The sequence below is a fragment of the Cotesia glomerata genome, linkage group LG1, assembly GCF_020080835.1.
Source record: "Cotesia glomerata isolate CgM1 linkage group LG1, MPM_Cglom_v2.3, whole genome shotgun sequence".
NCBI classification, from domain to species: domain Eukaryota; kingdom Metazoa; phylum Arthropoda; class Insecta; order Hymenoptera; family Braconidae; genus Cotesia; species Cotesia glomerata.
The window spans coordinates 22,680,431-22,702,697 of record NC_058158.1 but is presented as its reverse complement, the minus strand read 5'-3'; the positions used below and the strand labels follow the sequence as shown (position 1 = coordinate 22,702,697).

General features: G+C 27.5%; 4 protein-coding genes and 3 long non-coding RNA genes across 9 annotated transcripts in view; 2 read left to right on the top strand and 5 right to left on the bottom strand.

Annotated features, from left to right (window-relative positions):
- Positions 1-721: 721 nt before the first annotated feature.
- On the bottom strand, positions 722-1,963 carry LOC123269367. Its single transcript, XR_006510394.1, has 3 exons — positions 1,836-1,963; positions 1,689-1,734; positions 722-1,314 (listed from the first exon to the last, which is right to left on the bottom strand). It is a non-coding gene; the product is annotated as an uncharacterized LOC123269367 (long non-coding RNA).
- Positions 1,964-2,192: 229 nt separating this feature from the next.
- On the top strand, positions 2,193-3,893 carry LOC123270823. Its single transcript, XR_006510708.1, has 2 exons — positions 2,193-2,831; positions 3,754-3,893. It is a non-coding gene; the product is annotated as an uncharacterized LOC123270823 (long non-coding RNA).
- A 321-nt stretch (positions 3,894-4,214) lies between these two features.
- LOC123270815 lies at positions 4,215-5,779 on the bottom strand. 2 transcript variants are annotated; one of them, XR_006510707.1, is made up of 3 exons: positions 5,688-5,779; positions 5,108-5,597; positions 4,215-4,532 (listed from the first exon to the last, which is right to left on the bottom strand). It is a non-coding gene; the product is annotated as an uncharacterized LOC123270815 (long non-coding RNA). The 2 variants fall into 2 exon arrangements; XR_006510706.1 differs by having other exon boundaries at positions 5,108-5,779.
- Positions 5,780-10,762: 4,983 nt separating this feature from the next.
- LOC123271269 lies at positions 10,763-13,514 on the bottom strand. The gene is made up of 4 exons (XM_044737578.1): positions 13,361-13,514; positions 12,873-13,095; positions 12,125-12,293; positions 10,763-11,518 (listed from the first exon to the last, which is right to left on the bottom strand). The coding sequence occupies exon 4, from the start codon at positions 11,495-11,497 to the stop codon at positions 10,763-10,765; it is 735 nt and encodes a 244-aa protein (XP_044593513.1). The 5' UTR covers positions 11,498-11,518; positions 12,125-12,293; positions 12,873-13,095; positions 13,361-13,514.
- Positions 13,515-14,207: 693 nt separating this feature from the next.
- LOC123270804 lies at positions 14,208-15,559 on the top strand. The gene is made up of 3 exons (XM_044736957.1): positions 14,208-14,841; positions 14,958-15,076; positions 15,148-15,559. The coding sequence occupies exons 1-3, from the start codon at positions 14,826-14,828 to the stop codon at positions 15,340-15,342; spliced, it is 330 nt and encodes a 109-aa protein (XP_044592892.1). The 5' UTR covers positions 14,208-14,825; the 3' UTR covers positions 15,343-15,559.
- Positions 15,560-17,573: 2,014 nt separating this feature from the next.
- LOC123270787 (translocon-associated protein subunit alpha) lies at positions 17,574-21,643 on the bottom strand. 2 transcript variants are annotated; one of them, XM_044736948.1, is made up of 6 exons: positions 21,573-21,643; positions 21,407-21,475; positions 20,868-21,053; positions 18,237-18,496; positions 17,896-18,157; positions 17,574-17,797 (listed from the first exon to the last, which is right to left on the bottom strand). In XM_044736948.1, exons 2-6 carry the CDS (start codon positions 21,468-21,470, stop codon positions 17,724-17,726), a joined length of 846 nt encoding a protein of 281 aa, XP_044592883.1. In that variant the 5' UTR covers positions 21,471-21,475; positions 21,573-21,643; the 3' UTR covers positions 17,574-17,723. The 2 variants fall into 2 exon arrangements, with proteins under 2 accessions (XP_044592883.1, XP_044592878.1); XM_044736943.1 differs by having other exon boundaries at positions 21,407-21,615.
- Positions 21,631-22,267, bottom strand: part of LOC123270773 (protein hairless-like) — a 61,876-nt gene continuing 61,239 nt past the window's right edge. The window contains exons 3-4 of the mRNA XM_044736932.1: positions 22,220-22,263; positions 21,631-21,670 (exon numbers count right to left, since the gene is read on the bottom strand). Coding sequence (XP_044592867.1) covers positions 22,238-22,263 — 26 coding nt within the window. The 3' untranslated portion in view covers positions 21,631-21,670; positions 22,220-22,237. The remainder of the gene's footprint in view (positions 21,671-22,219; positions 22,264-22,267) is intronic.

The following is a 22,267-nucleotide window of genomic DNA, read 5'->3' as shown; positions in this document are numbered from 1 at the left end:
TTTCTTATGTAGCTCTGATGTCCTTTTGATAGTTATTTGCAGATAAAAATAAATAGAATTATCTGTATTACTGTATGGAATATTCCTGTAAAGGCCCACAGCTACACTTGGGTATAACCAAATATATAACATTAAACCTGGAATAAAAATTTAGTATGAATAGTCCATTCGATCTCATAAAGCTTTAAGGTACTTCTAATTGTTATTTACAGATAAAAATACTTTAAAATATTCTTATTTTTTAAATCGAATATTCCTATAAAGGCCTACAGCTACATCCAAATATATCCAGATACATAACATTGGACATGAAATAAAAGTCCAATCTGAATAATCCATTTGATATCACATAGTTATAAGACAGTCTTAATTGTATTTTACAGATGAAAAGACATAAAAGTGATTGTAATATAATACTGGTTTTTCATATAGAGGCCCACAACTTCACCTAGGTATATCCAGTCGTATAACTATAGACTTGGCATAAAAATTCACTCGGGATAGTCCGATTGATATAAGTAGACGTAAGATACTCTTAGAGTTAATTTACTGATAAAAACATATTAAACTAAAGTTATCATAAAACTGGACACTCCACCAGAAAACATTTTTTATCATTACGCTATGTTATTGGATTTTCTAATAGAATCCACTTGCTCTAGTAAATCTTGGTAAATCCAGATAGAAATTCTCTAGGCATACAAATTCCATTAAAATCCAGATAGAAATTCTTGAGACATATAAATTCCATTAAACTTTCCGTTTTTTTCCTTTGAAAATTTGTATAGATCTGTATATGGATTTGCAGCGACAAAAGCACATTAGACCCCAATAAAGTTATTTGTTATTGGAATCTATGGGATTATTTCAACAGGGTGTTGTGTATCTTCAGATAACAATGTGAAATCCTAAGAGTTTAAAAAAAAACTTGGTTCATTTGCTGTATGAATAATACATACAACATTTTTAGTATTTGCAACCGAATTTTTCCAACCATCTATCACTATTACTCCTTCTGACTGATCCATTTTTGTGTGTTCACTTGAAATTTTGCTGTGTAATTTATTTAACAACGTATTGGAGAGAGTTTTTCTGCATGGCAGATGATAGTTCGGATTTAACGACTTAACAAACTCTTTAAACGGAATTGATTCAACAATACTAAACAGAAGATTGCATCCTACGAAAAATTTCACAAGTTTCATCAATAGTTGATAAATCACTCTTACTATTTGATGAAATTCTTGAAGTCGCTTTAGATTGATTATCAAATGAAATATCAGCTGACCTTTCTTCAGAGGATCTACTTAGCACCTATAGAAATGTAAAGAAAAATTTATTCAAAATAAAAAAAAATTTGTTTTTTTGAAAATATTCACTGAGAAAAAAAATACTTTTACTCAATTAACAATTTCTTGGTTCAAGAAATTCGATGAGATCAAATATTCTATTATTTTTAATTACTAATTTCTGAAGAGAAGAGCATCAATATTTATCTTTGGATAATAGATAAACAAGAGGAAAGGTTTATTTAAATTAAGTAAAAATTATTTCAATCAATGTAACAAGTTCTTGAGCTAAGAATATATATTCTCGAAAATTTTCAAGAACATGAATTCTTGTATCAAGAAAATTTTCTTAATAAAAGTATTTTTTTTTCTCAGTGTAATTATCGCTTTGCAATATACCTTAGTTTTTCCCGAGGGATCAGTAGTTTTGGCAGCACATCTATTTCTGAAATAAGTGAAGAAAATACAAAAATATTATCAAAAAATAACTAAAAATTTTTTTTTTAATTCAATGAAAATATAAATATTTATTAAATAACTATTTACCGATGACTTTGTAATCGAACTTGTGCAGTATTTTTTAACTTATAATTGCACTTTAAACATTGAGCAATATTTTTACCATTTAACTTTTCAATCACAAAATCATTTTCTTTAAAAATGATTGATAAATTTTTTTTTTTTAATGCACTCATTTTGAGATAAAATTAAAAGTTTAGATTAGTTATTGCGAAAACTGTTGAAAGACGGTTAGAATTTTAAAAATTTACAATGTCCAATGATAACCACCAGGTGGCATACAAATCGACGTATAATACCGGAATTTAAGTATTTTACGTAGTTTACGTAAAATACGTAGGAAACTGCTCGTTACGCGTAACTGCTCACCCCTGCTTACACTGGTACACTTTAGTGTACCAGATATTAATGGTCACATTTTTAACTCTTAAGGTGCGATTTCACGATGACGCTTGACGCCAGGCTCACTGAATTTGGCCCCACTTTTTTCGATTTTCGGATTTTTTTTATTTTTAATTGTTTGTTCGCCGTTTGTTCGTTAATGTTCGAATGTAAAAATCGTTTGTTCGTCTTTTATTTATTTATAATTAATTAAACAAATGGTCACCCTTAAGTTGGCCCCCCTTACTAGATATCTTTATTTTTATCGCTCAGATTAATTAATTTTGATCAATTATCGTTTGTTCGACGACTATTGGTGATTGTTCGATCATAAAAATAATCAAATTCCCAATTATTAATTATTTTATATCTAATAAGCAAACCCTCAATTCACGCCTACACTGCGCATGCGCCGATTTTGTCCATCAGCTGGCAATGGCCGTATTTACTAGCGTTTTGTTAACGAGTGCGTTTATACTGTCTAATTATTTCTTATGTAGATCAAGAAAATATTGAAAACTTCAACAATACTTCGACAAAAAAATGTGGGTGAAGACGGCCAATTAGTCGTTAGAGTACGATTAGCGTGGTTTTAATAAATTCAGTCATTTTTAATGATATTGAATATTAACAAGCATATGGGTGATTCTCTGTAAGGACGTCTTAAATCTGTACAAAACTGTCCGACCAAATTATTTTTGATTTTATTGGAAAAAAAATTAACAAGGGCTATAAAACTATCAGCTTAGTTATAATAAATAAACAGCCGAATTAATTTTTGCTTTTTCGATATTTGTGTATCTTTTGCCATGTAACATGACAGGGGACTGACTGCCAAGGGACTGATTTTTTTTATCAAATTGAGAAAAATCAAGCAAACTATTCCAATGCATTCAACTTTTCAAGTTCTCAATGAATGTTTACATGAATTAGAATGATATTAAGACTTAGGTATCCAATTTTATAAATCAAAATAGTTGTCAGGGGACTGAGTTTTGAAGTCGCCCAGACACATATTTCCAGCACAAACGGTGCTTTGACACTAAATAAAATGGCGATAAAGCGCTAACAGCCCTATGATTATTAACTTAAGGCTAGTTAGATCCTTATAAACCTTACAAAAGGTAAAATAACACGCTAGATTTTTTTTTTTGGCTTTGAACTTCTAGCAGGGGACTAATCTTAAAATGCCTGCGACAAACTTTGGTTTAATGAAGTTAATGAAACAAATTAACTTTCGGTACTTTTATTAAAGAAGATTATTAGTTAACTAATTAAGTTTATAAACATTATGGACCAAAATATATATTATTGACGAATAACTTAAAATTTAATCTTAAAGTTTTAATTTTGGGACTGGGACATCCCAGGGGACTGACATTTCGGTGGTTTACGAATGTATAGCAAAAAAACCAAAATTTATTCCATTTTAGTTTTTAATGCTCCAAATAGAAACGTTTTTTTACTTTTGTAATAAAATTTATTTAGTAACAAAATAACAATTTTTCTAATAAAAAAATGCCTGGGACAGCAAAAAACATCCTTAAAGAGAATCACCCAATAGAAATTTCGGTGATTTCTAATTATTCTAAGAATATTTTAGAAGTACAACTTTCGTGTTAAAATGATACTATTCATTACCATGCAATAGGAGATAGTTATAATACTTGTATTTTATAATAAAATTAATAATTTCTAAATTCATTACGTAGTTCAAAAAATGTAAATGTAATGCACACACAATCTGTTTTTGTTGAAATGATGATTATTTATAAGTTCAAGAAATATATTGCAGGGACATTTAGTAGAAATTCATTTAATATGGAAGAATAAACTTATTATATATATATATATACTCTATAAACAGGATTTTATTTTAAAAAATTATTTATTCACGTCTATATTAACTTAATTGACATAAAAGTTACATAGCAGTGACTTTACAATTTTTAATTTTATTTAACGAAAAAATTTGTTCGGAAAAATTTTTTTTTAAAAATTGCATCTTTTATTTTTTTAGATTTCTACATTTCAGTTTTTTATTATAATTTTTCTTGGCCACAATTTAAGCTAAGTTAATTTTCATGTCAGGTAACCGGAGAGCTCGGTGCACTCACTAAGTCAATAATGTTATTTCAATAAATATGAATTAAGTATAAGTCAACATTTTATTAATTATGTTAATTAGTGGATACAATCCACCTTTTTACCGTTATGAAAAATACAGAACTCTTTTGTTCATATATCTTAATTATTAGAAAATTAAAGTAATTTTCTAGATTATTTTTCTGGCGTTAACCAAAAATTACTTTCCATCATTTTCAAGGATTATCTTCATTGTTTCTAAAATAAACAAGAATGAAATTAAAAAGCTTCTTTAACAAACTTTTTGAAATGCTAAATGGTTGACGGTTTTATGATTAAAGGAAAATGATTAAAGTAAAAGAATCATTATTAATAAATAATGTACTTATTAATAATCATCGAAAAACATCTAATGTCTATATAGTCCATTTACTTGCATGACGTCCAATATATGCACTTAACTCATAAAGCTGTTTGTAGAGTAAACAAAAGAGTAATTGCTTTAATTACATATGAATTTAACTTATATGTACATATGTGTGTGGGTGTGTATATCATACAACTGTTTTTAATTTGTTTCTTTGCTAAAATGATAGGCCTGTTTATAATTCTGTTAAAATGTATATAAGTATATATGATTGTTGATAAACTATTAGTTAACCTCAAAAAATGTGCAGATTTTTTTTTATGTATCGTGTTTTGTAATTTTTTTCATTGAAAATTGTTAATTATGATGAAAGAAATTTCTTTCTAAAAATTAATCAACCACTAAAAAATTATGGAGATTAAACACTGTACATAATTTTGTTATGAAAAATGGACATTAAACATACCTATGTAGAATAAGAAATTTTTTTCTAGTAAAAGTGTATACATTTGACATTCTTGGACATTTTAATTGTAGTTTCAATATTGTCTTTTAATTAAAAAAAATAACTTTGTAATTTTAATAAAAGTAAATAATCAAAAGGTTTCATAAAACTTCATTTTAATTAAAAAAAGTTCATTTTTTTAATTTACATTTACATAATTCTAAGATAACGGTGTTTTTTTATCTCGAACTAATCATTTTTTCTTTATAGGGTTAGGCATACGAAATTCTTTATCCTGTTATTACTCTCGTTTCGGTTAGACAGTGATCATTTAATTATTTATTTAATAAAAGTACTTGTCCTCTTTGTAAATGCGTCTAAATGACAAAGCTAAAAAATACTTTGATGGACAATTTTTTATTTTGCAATTGATTCTTTCATATTTAATCAATTTATTAAAATACTCTTGTTAAGCTTATTCGTAGCATCCCCTGTAGTAAATTAAATCTATCTAATTAATAAAAAATAAATATATGGTATTAATTTTAGTATAAATTTATAAAAGAATTTCAAATTGTTAATTATAACCATAAGAACTTACAATACATTGATATGAAATTAATTTTCAGATGAAATACTTTTTTTTTAAGTAATCTTCGTTTTGTTCGCAAGATGCTGAGTTTGTTAGACTGAAATTTTTCTTATGGAGTTCAATCAGCTTGGTTATTTTTCTCCTATTTTCGGTAAATCTCCTAATTTTCTACTAATTTGAAACCTATAATAAAATACTATAAATTAGAATATTTGAAATTGCATTTTATTGTATATTCCTGTCAGTCTTATATAGTTAAATAAAAATTGTTTTGAATTAACGACACTCAATATCCAAGTTGTCAACAAGCCAGCACCTGTCTCATTGTTTTAAATATCGTCTTGATTTTTACACAGTAGTTGATCTGTTTCAGCTAAATCATCAAACAGATGTTTAAGTAGATTAAACAAAGAAAAACTAATTGTCTATTTATCTCCATACTTTAATATCACTTTCGGGATGATTCAGAGTACATGTTTGAACCAAACTCATAATTAAGGTCTAATGCTCTGTCCTAAAAAATGATTAAAAAGTTATTAATTGTTTATAATTATAATTATCAAAATTACACAGCCCACTAATTTTGAAATTACGTTTAATATGAATCCGCTATGTCTTTAAGACTGCTGGCAGAATAAGAGCAAAAGTTGATAGTCTTCATTGAACAATCGCGGGTTAAAGCAATAAATTTTTTTTTTTGTCATTAAATCATCAGAATTTTCTTTAATATTAATAGATTCTTGTTCTTTATGATTTGATATCTTAATTCAAATTTATCTTTTATTAAATAAACTATGGAAATATACTGTAATAATGATATGAACACCATCAATAAAATTTATAAACGTTCCTCAACTTTTGTAATATTGAATACTTATTAAACAACAATGTCGAATATCCATGAAAATATCCACCAACACAGTAAAAATCTCATCTTATGTAAAATCAGCAAGTATATTAACGCAGTTTTCTATTCTATTTTGCAATTTATCCTTCCAAGTTTTAAACGGGTTATCAAAGATATGTTTGCATAACTGTTTCATCGATCAACCCATGGATGAGCTTAGAGAGATTTATTCACCAGTCTCGTTCAACTCAATCGTACCATTCATTACAGTAGCTAACGTTGATAACCAATGTTCAGTGAGAAAATTCATTCATGCCTACTTATTAAATATCAATTAGTAATTAGACTAAATATAAAAAATGCTCACAAATTTTAATTTATAAATAAAAGGACTCACCGTGTCTTATAAAATAATTCATCAGACACACCGTCAGTCGAAAATGATTTTTTACTGTTTTAAAATAGGTCTATTTATTGAACTGGATTCATTTTTTTGATGGAGTTAAATGATTTGGTTATAGTTTTTTAAGTCTTTATATTTAATCTATTAATAAAGTTATTTTCGTTTGATAGTAAAATATTTCATTGTAAGTATAAAAACATCAAAAGTTAAACCGACTTCCTGTAATTGTCTCGAATTTTAATTTCTCTCAGATTTTCCTAAGGAGAAATAACACCAGTCATCATTATAATTGCTAATAATTTCAAACTCTTTTATTATTATATCACAATGAATATTATGAAATTTTTTCTAAATCAGGCTTTTTAATTAAGCACTTAAGTCACAAATTTATAAAAGTACACTCAAATTTCATCATTTAATCCAAACTTCTTCATTTCTTAAATAATTTTAGTAATTATACAAATCAATGTTCATTCTTAGTTAAAACCAAGTCAAAATACTAAAGTTATTTTTATAAGATACCACATAGTGAAGATTCATTTCAAAACATTCAGAAAAATCAATTATATAAGTATTGAGACACTGAAGTCAAATAATTTATCTTTTACTAATTTATTTTAAGATTTAAATTAATTACTCAATGAAAAGATAATAAAAATTAAGCAGATTCAATTAATTACTAAAGAATCTATATTACTTGAATAGCAATGTGAAAATGATAAAAAATAAGTCACACACAATTATAAATTAAAATATTTTTGAAGTTTATATTTTAAAAAAAATTAGCTTAAAATTTTTAAATTAAAGATCGAAACTTAATATTGCATATTTAATCTAAAAATACTATATTTTAATGTTAACTATAATTGCTTATCATTATTACTATTTATCATTGGTCATTTTTCTAAAAAGTATAAAAATAAAATCACAAGAACATAACATTCTTTAACTCGTTAAAAAATCACAATTGAATGACTCATTGTGGTTCTAAAACATAAAAAACTCCGTGAGGCTGCAATTGAGTGCTAGGTGACACATACTCAGGTTTCACTTTGAGGTCATTGAATTTTTTCCAACTACCTGATATTTTCCTACAGTATGCAAAATAATGACCGACATCATAGCTGCTACTCAGACAATCTGAAAATTTACATAGAATAATAATTTTTAGTTCTAAATACATACATGTAAAATAATATAAAATAAGGTTCACTAACCGGTAACATAAGTCAATATAAATTTCATCCTTATTGTGAGCTTTCAAAGTAATTTTAGCTGGAAGTTCAGCTTAATGTACAGGTACGTCCAGATGATTCCTTGCTACTTCCACGAATATCTAATTCAATAAAAAATGCACTCTTTAGGAGTATAATGACGCGTTTGTTTCCCAGATTTACACGATGAACACAGAAACATTAAAAATTTTCGGATGAAAATCTAGAGCTTTTCAATGAAGAGAATCCTTTTTTGATTATTTACATTATGGTTAACGAATAGAACTGGTAAAATTTTTGTGTAATGAGCAACCACAACCTAGTTCGAACACATCATCTCTTCAAGTACTCAGGTACCTCTTGCAACAATGTCTTCCACAAATTTATAATATTGTCTTGACAATTAATAGTCTGACATAGCACAGAGCTTTTTCGAACCTTTGTCAGATATCTTCTGCAATTTCCCATCATTTGTTCCAATGTATAATGGATGCAGTAGTGATAGTCTCTTTTCATAAATTTTTTTAGATGGCCCACTGTTCATAAAATCTGATAAAATTTAAAAACTGGAATATTAGATTGTGTGAGAAATTCATGAAAGTTTGGATGTTCTAGTGCACTATGAAATAATACTTGAACAATCGTGTCAAAAGGACACGTATTGTATACTATCCAATTTTCTTTACTGAAAAAAACCGAACCAGATAAATTTCCATTATTTAAAACAAAAATTTTTTTCACTTTTCATTAATTAAATTGTTTTGGAGTTTTACTTCAGGATAATTCTGAAAATATTTGGTTTCGTTTTATTGTCCATCTTATTCTTATTTATCTCTTCTACAGCTTTAAGTAAACAATCATTATTTACTTCAATAGAAGGTAAGTCAGTTGTAATATTTACATTTTTCTTGTTATCATTATGATTGTTTTCATTTGGACTAATTTCTGTGATTTGTGTCGACGATGAAACGTTTTCCAAGTTCTCCGATTTAATCGAATAATCATGATCATGGGAAATTGAGGAATCGTTATTTGGACTTTCACTATTAACAAATATAACATCGTTATCATTTTTTCATCATTTTTCTTCTTTTGTTGGATTTTCACAAGCTGTCCATGCATTTCTAGCAGTTTTTTCCTTTCCTTGCCCTTTCCAGTTTTCAAACCATTTTCCGTGTTCACATTCATTCATGTCATCCTTAAATTGATTATCGACAATGAACTTATTGACTTTAGCTCGAAATATACAAATCCCACCTAATAATTGTGATATGTGAAGCTTTAAAAATTTAAGAATCGTAGTAGGTAATTTAACTTGTTGCTCTAAATCAATTTTAAATCTTTAAAGTCACCTTCTACGAAACAAGATGTTCCTCTAGACATCGTCTCTGGAGTGCAAATATTTGTAAAAATTGGAAACTCTTTAATTTTTTCTAGTAGTCTGTCATATAAACCACGTACACGAAAGCTATTTAGATTCGACCCAGTAAAAATAATTGTATTAGCTTTTCGACTTAAATTATCGACCCACGTTAAAATGGAGACAGACCAACCGAGGTGATCTGTATCAAAATTAGAAAGCTTATCCAGAAGAATTTTGTCGTCCGAATCAGGTTCATCTAAATCACTTTCTGCGACTTTAATGTTTCTATCAGAAATAAATCCCTCAAGCGTTTTCTGGCGTCTAAAGGGGTCATACAGTTATTATCAACAGCAATTATTGAATCTTCAAACTCTGTGTTCGCAACAATTAGCATTAAAATAAAAATTTCTTTCCAGTTGTTTTAAATCTCGACAGTCAACAATTAGCGCCATGCAACGGATAAAAAAAGTCTTAACTATTTTACTTAATGCTGATTCAAAACACTTCCACCTAGACACAGAATGGATGAAATGTGCAGTATCTAATCTAATAAACGTGTTGGGGAGGCGTTTATTAGTTCCAGTAATTAATGCTTCAAAACAGAAATTAATATATTCTTTTAATGTTTTATTATTAAAAGCAAGTCGTTTTATCATCGCATTCCCCAAGAAGGGCTTTTTTGAGCCATCAGAAAACTGCTTGGCTGGGTAATTTAACTTTCTGTACCAATGCCATCGCTTGTGAGAGCCATAAAGCGATGAAAAGAAGTGTCATGTACCTCACTCGAAGCAACATTTGATACTTACGGCTACTGACAGTTCCATTAAAATTTATCACAATTTCGTGCAAAAAATATAACCTGGTCTTGTCGCGCTCTTGAGATCGATGAGTTTTTGCAACACCACCGGTTGCATCTATACATACACATGAATATTGCCAATGTGTTGCGTTGATATTCACTGTATGCTTGAAACTGCGTTGGAGTTGCATAAAATACATAAAATGGTGTATCACCAATCGCCAAAATCGAATTAACATAAGACGGATCAACATTCATGTTTCTAATCGCTAAAATCATGTCTCGCGTGTCATCAGTTTTAATACCAAGTTTCTTGTTGCTAGCTTCTTTCTTCGCTTGATGCAGAGTATTCGAATCATACACGAACGGCGAACCAGTATCTCCCGGATCTATATAATCTTTGGCTTTATCGTTCCTCCAAGCAGAAGCACGAGTTTTCAAAAGTTCTGCTTGCACTTTCACACGTTCTGTTCCGTTAAGTGGTCTTTTTGACATCTTCGTGCTTTGAAACGAGTATCACGACAAAACATTTTAATATATACGGGCCCGACCTCTCCAGGACAGTCTTTAATTATTCCTTTCACTGGATTGTGACAATTTTTAGCTCTACAGCGTCCGGTTATAGTCGCATAATTTCTTCCATTTTCGGTAATTCTGCCTCTTTTAAACACGAAAGCACACTTTAAATGGTGCTGCTTCCAAAAAGCAGTAGATACTGCATTTGTCCACACCTTGGGTTTAAACCCAATATATTTGCGACCTTTGTAAAGCAGAGGCTCATGGTTGTGTATTTCATTCCACAGATCCCGGGAAATTTCTACTGTAAAACATTCATGCTTATAAATATCATCATTCTCAGAATCTGATTCTTCATTCAAATCATCCTCGTCACAATCTTCATCTGACTCTTCTGAGATGTCACAATTTTCATTTACGTTTGATTTTTTATTAGATATAATATTTACAGTGATACCACACTGTTTTCTGGCTTCACTCAAAATTCCTCTTCTATCTTCTCTAACATTCGTTCTCACGCTACCAATAGACCATTTACCCTCTAGCTCAGGATCGTTGGCAATTTTTTTCCAAATTTCTGACTTCCATAATGGAAATTCATCATTGGCGAAATGAGCTATGTATTTTTTTAATACTTTCACAGCTAAATCGACCGGCACAGCTGCTACAGGTGGCATAATAAGTTACTCGAAAGCTGCCTGTAAGAGAAAAAAAAAAACAAAAAAATTAATAAAATAATCAGATCAAAAAAATTATTAATATTAACCTTCTACACCTAACTTAGTTGGTAAATTTTCTTACAACAATGGAAGCAACAATATATCTATACAATAATATAACGGACGTAGTTGTCATTTGTTAAAGCTGTCAGCACTACAAGTATAATAATATATGTATATTAATAATAACTGACGATCAATTAAAGGTGAATTTTCGAAAAAAAATTTTTTTTTTAAAGCTGTAACTCATCACACTTTTAATTCATTTGTTATTTGTTATTTATTATTTGTTATTTTTAGTTATAAAATAACAAATTTGTCTAATTTTTCCACGATAAAATCAAATTTTACTATACCGGCATATGATAACTCCACTTCATCGATAATTTAAATTTTTTAGCAATAATAATTAAATAAATAAACAAAAATTGTACAATAATTAATTTTTACACTTTTTACACTAAGAACAGATAAGCTTTAAATTTAATTACTGAATAGGTATAGTTAAATACATTTAAACTACCAAATGATTATGAATGTGTAAAAATAGATAAATAAATAAATATGGTATGAAAAAATACTGACCCCATACTCATGTTGATGACTACATATTGATGAGAAACGAATTTAGCTTTATCATGGAGAGTATCAGTTTCCTCACCAGGTCCTCGTTCATTAGCTTCAGTCTTAAATGCAATGTCAATTTTATCCTCATTTTCCATACTAGCATCTATTTTATTCAGCCAGTCGTGATCTAAATAAAAAATCATCAACATTTAAAATGAAATTTATTAAAAAAATATATGCGCTATGTGCATAAGCCAAACGTCAATAATTAAAGGGCGATTGTAATTCTGTTTTTTTTTTTCATTCTCAATGCCAGCATCAATTTTTTTTTTAATTTTAACATGGATCATCACATTTTTAATTCTTATTAAAAAAAATAAAAATAATGAAAAGTGAACGATTATAATATAAATTAAACGCCATTGATTAAAAAGTAGTTTTAATAAACATATCTAATTAATATAGCGTGATAATCATATTTATCATTCAACTCAATCATTAAAAGGAATCCAGCACAAATTTTACGTTATCTATGAGGGCAATTTATGATAAGTATATAGAATTTTATTATTGAAGAACTAATTTTCTCGACTCAAGATAATAATTGAGAAAACGAATTTTATCTTGGCTGGAATGAAATATCCTTGTCTTAAGGAATTGTCTTTTAGTACCAAATACCAAAATACATGATTGTTTCGAAAAATTTTCGTAGTTCAAGCAAACCTTTTTTTTAGTGTAATAAGTAGTAGTGCTAATGAAAATTTACCTGAGTTATCGAAGTTGAAATTTAGTTCCTCAAAATCACTTTAAATTTTAGAGTATTTAAAGGTTTATTGCCCGCGTTACCCTTTTGATTTGGAGGATAAGTACCACCATGCTCTTATCGTCCACGTCCATGAAAAATGCAGTCATCTAGAACCCAGCCAACAGGATACTTCGTTTTTCATTTCAACTTACGCTCGGTTCGTCAATTCGAATGCTGAGATTTTCTATCGGGAAATAAAAATTTTTTGTGATAAAGTTAATTTTGATTTTTCATTGTTACAAAGTTTTCGAATTTTTGATAGACTTGTTACAAAGAAAAATTATTAATTACTTTCTCCAAATAAAATAACTTTTATCAATTTAACATTGATCGCTATTTTTGTACAACGGTCTCTTTTTTATATAATGAAAATAATAAAATATTAACGTTAAAAACTTAAGGTTAATTTCTTAATTTAAAAAAAAAGAAAATACACTTGAAAGCAATACTAACTTTTCACTCTCATCGTCGCCATCACAGTTAATATCATTAAATAACGATTTGACTTTGCCGTAGTGAATAACATCAGTTTTCTCTGCAGATTCTCTTTCACCAACTCCAGTTTCATCTCTACTGTCATATTTTTCTTGTTCTTGGTATCAACATCAACATTTATTTTGGCCAATCATAATCTAAACTGATAAATCAGTTTATATAGTATAAAAAAATCTATGAATAAAAAATAGTAAAAATAATCATCACCGACGAAATAGTAATACAATTAAAAGCTTAACTAAATTTTTTGAATTATTTCAGTATTAATTTACCTTAACATTGTAATCATTATTGAATTTCATATTATTCTTGGGTTCACTAACAGCATTACCCTGTTGATTTTTAGAGTCAGAATAACGTTTTCATCGTCCACAACCATGAAAATAATGTTGAATCCAGTTGCTACAGCTACCTCTACACCCACCTCGACGTCCTTCGGAACCCTGGAACCCTTTTGAAAATGCCTCTGATTTTCGTGAGAATTACAGTCACATTTTCTATCGGAGTGTGAGATATCACTGCTACTTCTACGGTTTTTGTCTAAATTTACACATATACACATGTACACTCCATAAAATTTACCACTATCGGAACTACTTACAATATTTTCTAATCAGAATTAAATACCTTTATATTTAATCGAGGTACCCATACTGTTGAATAAATACTTCATTCAAATCGTATAATTTGATGATATTCGAAATGGAGCATTATTTATAATGTCATTTTTTTACATGATATGCACTATGCATCGCTCAGTCGCCATTAAACTGCTGGCGCATGCGCAGTGTAGGCGTGAATTGATGGTTTGCTTATTAGATATAAAATAATTAATAATTGGGAATTTAATTATTTTTATGATCGAACAATCACCAGTAGTCGTCGAACAAACGATAATTGATCAAAATTAATTAATCTGAGCGATAAAAATAAAGATATCTAGTAAGGGGGGCCAACTTAAGGGTGACCATTTGTTTAATTAATTATAAATAAATAAAAGACGAACAAACGATTTTTACATTCGAACATTAACGAACAAACGACGAACAAACAATTAAAAATAAAAAAAATCCGAAAATCGAAAAAAGTGGGGCCAAATTCAGTGAGCCGGCGTCAAGCGTCGTCGTGAAATCGCACCTTTATAAACGCCTTAAGATAGCAATCTAATTTGCGCGCTATTCTATACTCTATGATAAGCCAAACAACATTACTAACCTCATTTCATAAATTTCATTTATTTGTTAACTATCTGATTGTTATTCCAGAGTGTATTTTAACTTCTAACTAAAAATAGTATAAGATACGATTTCACTAAAATTTCACATTATTTCGTGGAAAAATTTATATATAACTTTAAAGAAAAAAAAAAAAAATTCAGAAATTTCTTGAGTTCTGCTATCTGTCAAAACAAAACTGAAAATGATCCACGAAAACGGTAAATATTAATGTTTTTTTTTTTTTTTTTTACAATCAATTTATCTATAACTTGTTGAACTTTATTAAAAATTAAATGTTTCGAATTATCAATTATGATGTGATTTTTTTTTCCAGATCATACAAATGAAGAATGTGAATATGTTTTGGCTCAATTATGTTATCTACGAGAACGATACCCGATAAAATGTTCCAATAATTTTGAAGAATGTTTATTGATAAAAAATCGTATATCTGTAAGTAGAAAAAAAATATATATATATAATTTTTTGTGTAGAAATAATTAAACTTTTTATTTACTGTTTAGATGACACCATTACATTCACCAATCAGGAAAACAACTCGATGTGCATCGTTAGCAGAACAACATGCAATGCTATTAGAAAAGATTCCTTCGACACATAAAGAGAATAAAAAAATAATTAATGCAAAAGCATTAAATTTGAAAATCGACAATTTAATAGTATTAATAAACCAAATGCAAACTTTAAAACCAAAATGATATTTTATTTATTATGTTTTATTGTAAATAAGTTGAAAATTTTAATTTGATAAAAAATTCGATAAAAACCGGATATAGGTATATTTGATGCGTTGAAATCCAATTTTTATACATGTAAAATATTGCTTGTCGAGTTCAAAGGCCACTTTTATGAAGTAGTAAATATTTTAAATGTAGCGAAATTTTGACAAAAATAAATAAATTGATTATACTTATAGTCATCAGCATTGTGGGTTACACCCAGTTTCGACTCAGTTTCATGCAAATTTTGAATCAAAATTTTATTTAAAAATCCTTATCAACTAATATAATTATTAAGCACAGCTTTTTTTGATAACTATAGAGTTAAGAATTTCTAGAAACTTCATGTAAATTAAAAAGTTGATGTCAAAGTTAAAACAGTTAAGGTGATTATATTTATGATTCAAATATTAATAAAATGATTGCAATATTTACTTAGACGATTACATCTGTCAAGTTGAATAAAGTTTGAATGATCTATTAGCAAATTTTTGTAACATAAAATTCTACTAATCAACTAAACGAAATGTATTCTGATTACTCGAGACTGTAAAATGTGAATTTACTTCTTGATATAACAAAATAGATGTATGCCTAAGTGAAAATCATTAGATAAAATTATATCAGAAAGATGGATGCATAAAAAGCATTTTTTACAAATTAAATTAAATTATCTATTATATTTCTGAGTCTAGAATCATTTAATAAAAAATTATAAGTTTAATGAACTATTTTCGTAATGTCTCTAATCTGAATAAAATAATGTAATGTTGTATTGAAGAAAATTTTTTATTTTGTTACTTAGATAACAGATTTTAAGCCTTGTAATAAAATTCTATAATAAATTATACAATTTTAAAATTAAATTATTAGAATCACTATTTCAAGAATTAACTCTCAAGTTTCAGAACTTATTGTCAATGTATGTTATTAAAAATCCTGTAATACTTCATTAAGTATTAATCTCTAGTAATTAATTCAGACATTCACTATACTCATAGATTCAAATTATTTTTCCGCTATCGAGTGACATTTTTTTTCGCGTAAATCGCGGAGTTACGTTATTATTTCATTTCAAGTCCACGTCAAGTGACTTCAAACATTTAATATATTTTTTTCATATTAAATGCTATTTTTTTCATGAAAAAGATACTAAATCGTATACCGAACAATGAGTAAAAAAAGGTATATCATCATTTTAAGTAAAATAAATTGTACCACCCAATAAAATAGTCTTTTCTCAATAATATATATTTTTGCAAAGACATAAACTATAATTTTTATATTAAATTTTAGCGTCTAACTATACCTCAAGATTTTCGAAGTGGTACCCAGGACTTGAACAAGCTGGGACCGTATAATTTTAACAGCCCTCTAACCTCTAATAGGTTTATAGACTAGTGATCAGAATTGTGATTTGTATTAGTTACTGCAAATTAAATAAGTTTTATAGCTAAAAATTAGTGTAGTTAAAATTATTAAAACGTTGAAAATTCTTGCCGTGCCTATTGTCATATATTTTATTAGTTCAACTACTGCTTCCAGTGTTCAACTACTGCTTCCAGTGTTCAACTACTGCTGCTTGTTAGAGTTGATTGTTTAACTACTACTCCTTTCATAGTCTATCTTAAAAACGTTGTCAAAATATAAATATTAAACTATCTGCGTTATTTTGCGCTTCAATTAATTCAAAATTGTTTATATTTTCATGAAAGTCACTAATTTGAACTAAGAATTGCATCTTTATATATTAAAAGTAGGGTCAAATACATTTTACTTTGAAACCTGTTCAACTACTGGGTACTTTACCTTATATAGATCTTGTTCATCTAAGCAAATGTCAATTCTGTTGCTACATCAAGGGTGAGTTGAAACAAATATTATTATAATCATTTTATTTTCATTTTCTGTATACTCTTATAATATTTTCGGGTTCTCTGGTTAAAATACTTGTTTGTCTCAATAAATATACCAAAGAACGAAATTTATATTCCATTTTATTTTCTGACTCCAAGAGAAAATTTCTGATGATCTTAAGTTTCCATACAAATAGATATCAATAAATAAAATAATAGGTTCAAAATGTTTTTATGGAACACTTTTCAAAACAGAAAAATAACTTCTCTAAATTCTATAAATCTAATATTAACCGAAATTCCATTTTTAAAAGCCAGATGTAGGAAACATTTTATCGCATTGAAAATATTTAATTACTCAGCAACAAAATAAAAAAAAATTTATTTTCAAGTTCACAAATTATTGCAACGAAGAAATTTCACTTTCTTTGTTAACATATTTTCAGTTTATGTACTTTAAAAATTGTACGAAGTATTACTTATAGATAAAAACAAATACACATATCAATCATCTGATCCTGCCATTCTTTTCACCTTTCGTAACTTCGGGCTTTGTTTGGGTGTTCTAGGAGACTTATCTGGAAAAAAAAAAAAAAAAAAAAAAAAAAACAAAAAAAAATAGTAAACCGTGTTCCGTTTACAAATTTGTAAAATTATTTTTTTTTTAACTACTTACTTAATCTATTAAGAGTTTCTTTTGGTAACCAATCATAATCAACGTTGTTTGGATTACTGGTACCCACTTCAATAGTTTGTTTTCGAGGCGATCTTGATCTTTTACCAAAAGATGATAACAGTTGCTGACCACCGACAAGGGTTAAAATAACACATGCTCCTAGAAAAACGTATAAAAATACAGTTTCACCATCAAGACCTTCATCCAATTCTACGATTTGAACAGTTTCGTTGTATATAGCCTCATTGAAATAACCACCGTTCTAAAAAATAATATTTAAGTTAATTAATTTAAAAAATGGTGGGATATTTGCAAAATGCTAATAAATTTGATTAAATTACCATATCTCTATAATTGAGATTAACGTTAAGCCCAAAAGGACGTCCAGCAAAAGTTTCAGATGGGATAAAGGAGTAAGATATAGTTGCTTCATGATTGGGCTTGACAACCTTTTCAATCGCTAAATTGGTAAAGTTTTGGATGTAAAATTTGAAGTCCATCGGGTATCGAAGAGACGTTTCCAATGTGTCAAGAATGAAATCTGTTTTTCCTTTATTTGTAAATCCTACGAGGAATTCCACTACATGACCTCCAGGCAACTCTAAAAAATAATAAAATATTTATTTATTTATTAAGATTCTAAAACATAAGATATATTATAAGAATGATTTTAAAAAATTGGCCATTATTTTTTTCACATTTCCAAAAGTTGTACTTGTTTAAAAAATGAAAATAGAAGAATTAAAATAAATATTAATATTAATATTAAATAAATATTAATATTAACTAAATTTCAAAACAAAAAATCTAGAAAACGATTGACCTTGCAGGCCATCCCTGGAACTTTCCGCTATGTACAAAACGCTCGAAAAATTATCTATTCCGAAGTTTTGAGCTCTTTGAGCTCAAAATTTTAGTGGTTGTTGAGAAAATACATTTTTAAAAATTTTTAATTGGGATATCTTCCGAACAAATCTATCGTTTTTTATGGGACTTGTAATATTCAATTCAGTTTTTTAAGCACAAAAAAATTATCTGAACAAAAACAGTTTCACTGTAAAAAAATCGCGCCAAGTCCACGTTCATAAGACTATTAAGAAAAAAAAATTTGTTTTTTTCTTTACAAAAAAATATAAAATAAAAAAATTAAAAAATCCAAGTAACCGATATGATTGTTTATGATTTTCGGAAATTAAAAAAAATTTTGTTGTAAATTTAAAAATTAAAAAAAAAAATTTGTAACGTATTTAGTGTACGCGGTTGCAAAATATTTTACTTTTAATGAAATTCGTAAAATCTATTTACTAGACTGTAAAATTTGAAATACACAATGACGCATACCAAGTACGTTCCAAAAATTTTTTTTTAATTTTTAAATTTACAACAAAATTTTTTTTAATTTCCGAAAATCATAAACAATCATATCAGATCACTTTGCCCATCGAAAAAAAGTCAGGATCGAAATTTTTGCGTTGCTATAGTTTGTGCTGATTAAATTTAGTAATTTCAAGTAGACTAATTGTTATAAGTGAATATAATTAATTAATAACAGTAAAATAAAGTATGAATTACTGTTATAATATACAATTTAGGAAAAAAAAGTACCATAGAATTAAATAAAATTTTGCAACCTCAAAATACCGTTCTGCTTACAGTAAACACAGTCGGTAGTCTGGCGCTCCGATGACAACGATTTGAACGGAACTTGGCGCCAGATTCTTCCGAATCTGTGGATTTATACCTACTAAACGATTCGACGTAAAATTTTATAGTTATATTAAAAAAACACTTTTTTCGAAATTTTTGGTCATTGAAATGAATTGATCGTTACAACTGTTGGAAATTAATTTCAAAAAAAACATTTTGTTGAAAATTTTATTTTTGAGATTTCTCAAAATTACTGGTTCAAATTGGTTGAAATAGTATCGATAATCTAAGTTCGTTCAAATCGGTCAACCCATCAAAAGTTATGAGAGGGTTACATACATTCATACATACAGAAATAATTCCATCCTCTTAGGAATAGTCAGAATAGCTTTCGAGTACCTTAAAACACGGAGATCTGATGAAAACTCGATTTTCGAAAACTAGGGTGAAACCAATAACTTCCTGATTTTAGGTAGATTTCATAAAATCTATCTATTGCATTGGCCCTTGTGTCAAAATTCACACAGAATTTCGCTACTATATTAATTATTTAATCGAGTAAGGCTTAAAAATGATATTGGTTTCAAAGTATATATATATATATATATATATATATAGCATATATATATATATATATATATATATATATATATATATATATATATATATATATATATATATATATATATATATATATATATATATATATTGATTGGAATTGTTCGAGCTCACAAAAAATTAATGAAAAAATGTTATAGATGAGACTTTTTCTTTTCAAATTAAATCAGTTAAGACATTACTTTTAGAATTTCGCGATAAAAATGATAATTTTACGGAAATTCTTAAAATTGTAAGCTTTTCCAACTATTTCTAAGATTTACTGATTAAAATACTATTTGTGATATTTAAACATTTCACGTAATTGAAATTTGCTATCAATTGCTATCTACAAATAGGTTTTAAAAAATTTTTCAAACTAAATTTTCCTCAAAATCCGTGTAAATATCACTGTTAAAGATTTTTTAAAAACTTGTCACGTCAAAATAGCGGTTTCTCAGCCGATCGATATTTAATATTGAATTTATTATTTTAATCTTGTATCTAACCATATGGTATTATTTTCGTAGAGTTGAATAACAAATATATCTGTGTATTTCTGAGCTTGAAGGAATTATTAACACGGTGACAAGAGTATTTTCAAATTTGAAAATAGTGACGTTGTAAAGATGGTCTGTAGAGACAATAATTCATCATAAGTTTTCCAACATGATAAATAAAAGTTAACATATTTCAATCTGCTGTAAAATACTAAACATTATATTTACCAAGAGTTGATAATGAGTTAGTAACAGTTGGCTTTATAAATAAGATGGTCGTGTCAGCATCAACAGAAGAAGTTGGAACTTCTCCTTCTGTCTCATCCTCCACTAATGAATTTGACTCTTCAGTATCAACATCAACCATTGGATCATCGACGGTATCATCTTCTTGAGCATAGGCACTGTAAATTCCTAAAAACAAGAATATTTATTTTGTAATGACACAGATCAAAACTTATTTTCGGCGGTAAATAACTGGGATATGAACAGTATGCTTATAAAATCATTTCGTCCTGGTTTAAATGAATCAGATAGAAAGTTGTCATCGTTATGTTTAACGATTTTTATCGATTACTTTATTACTTAAAGTCTACTTTAAATTAATTTTTTTTTTAGTTTTGGACACTCAAATAAGCACAAAATTATAAAAATTGATATTTAAAAATCAAGACGAAAATGATCATAGTTAAAAACAAAAATATATGCTATGTATAACTAAATATATCTAATCATATATATATATAATTATAACTATATATATTTACCGGTGTTGAATAATGATATTAATGCTAAAAAGCAAAGGAAACCAAAAACATAAAATTTGCTCATGTTGACTGAAAATAACAAAAAAGTAATACTCGGACGTAACACCTCACACGTTAACAATGAAATCACTAAGTTCTTATGGTTAACGTCAGATTTATATATTACACTGTTATTACGACGTGGAAGTATTGAGGTATCGTCATCAATTTGTACCAACTAACTTGCCCACGTGGAACATAAGATGGATGATTATGGATACGTACCTGTAGAAAGTAAAGGTTGCTTTACAATTAAATATTGATCACGACTTTATGACTCTGAAGTTGGAAAAAAAAAAATATCTAATATATCTGTTTGAACGGGCGATATCTTCATGAAAATAGTATATTAATAATACTAATTACTATTAATATAATTTAAAAAATAACTTTTTAAGTAATTTATTAATTTATTTACTTTCAAAAATTTTTTTTTTCTAATCACGACATAAATTTTGGAATTAAATGATATAATATTTCAGAGATAAAAATATGCAATATACCATTGTTAAAGCTGTACCGGTATATATTAACTTGGCTAAAAAATTTTTCAAAAAGTCATCAGAGACATTAAAATTCTGAAAATATACATTTGTTTAAATGCTGTCTCAACTTTGAATAAAAAAATGTTAGTTTTCGAATTATTTTTTTTTTTTATTTTAATTTAATTACTAATAAATAAATAAAAAATTAATCAAAAGAAAGAAAATAGGCAACGGTAAAATACTTGAAATAAAGCGTTGAATACGTCTGATAGCTTATCAAGTAACTTACCGAGTATTTTACTTGTATTTACTGTTTGTAACCCTGTTGTAGATCTGG

Coding starts and splice junctions, on each gene's coding strand:
- LOC123270787 (XM_044736948.1), bottom strand. CDS start 21,470: ATGAGCAAATTTTATGTTTTTGGTTTCCTTTGCTTTTTAGCATTAATA. Junction 18,497..20,867: donor TAACTCATTATCAACTCTTG/GTAAATATAATG, acceptor ATTATTTTTTAG/AGTTGCCTGGAGGTCATGTA. Junction 18,158..18,236: donor ATCTCAATTATAGAGATATG/GTAATTTAATCA, acceptor ATTATTTTTTAG/AACGGTGGTTATTTCAATGA.
- LOC123271269 (XM_044737578.1), bottom strand. CDS start 11,497: ATGCCACCTGTAGCAGCTGTGCCGGTCGATTTAGCTGTGAAAGTATTA.
- LOC123270804 (XM_044736957.1), top strand. Junction 15,077..15,147: donor TGATAAAAAATCGTATATCT/GTAAGTAGAAAA, acceptor TTTACTGTTTAG/ATGACACCATTACATTCACC.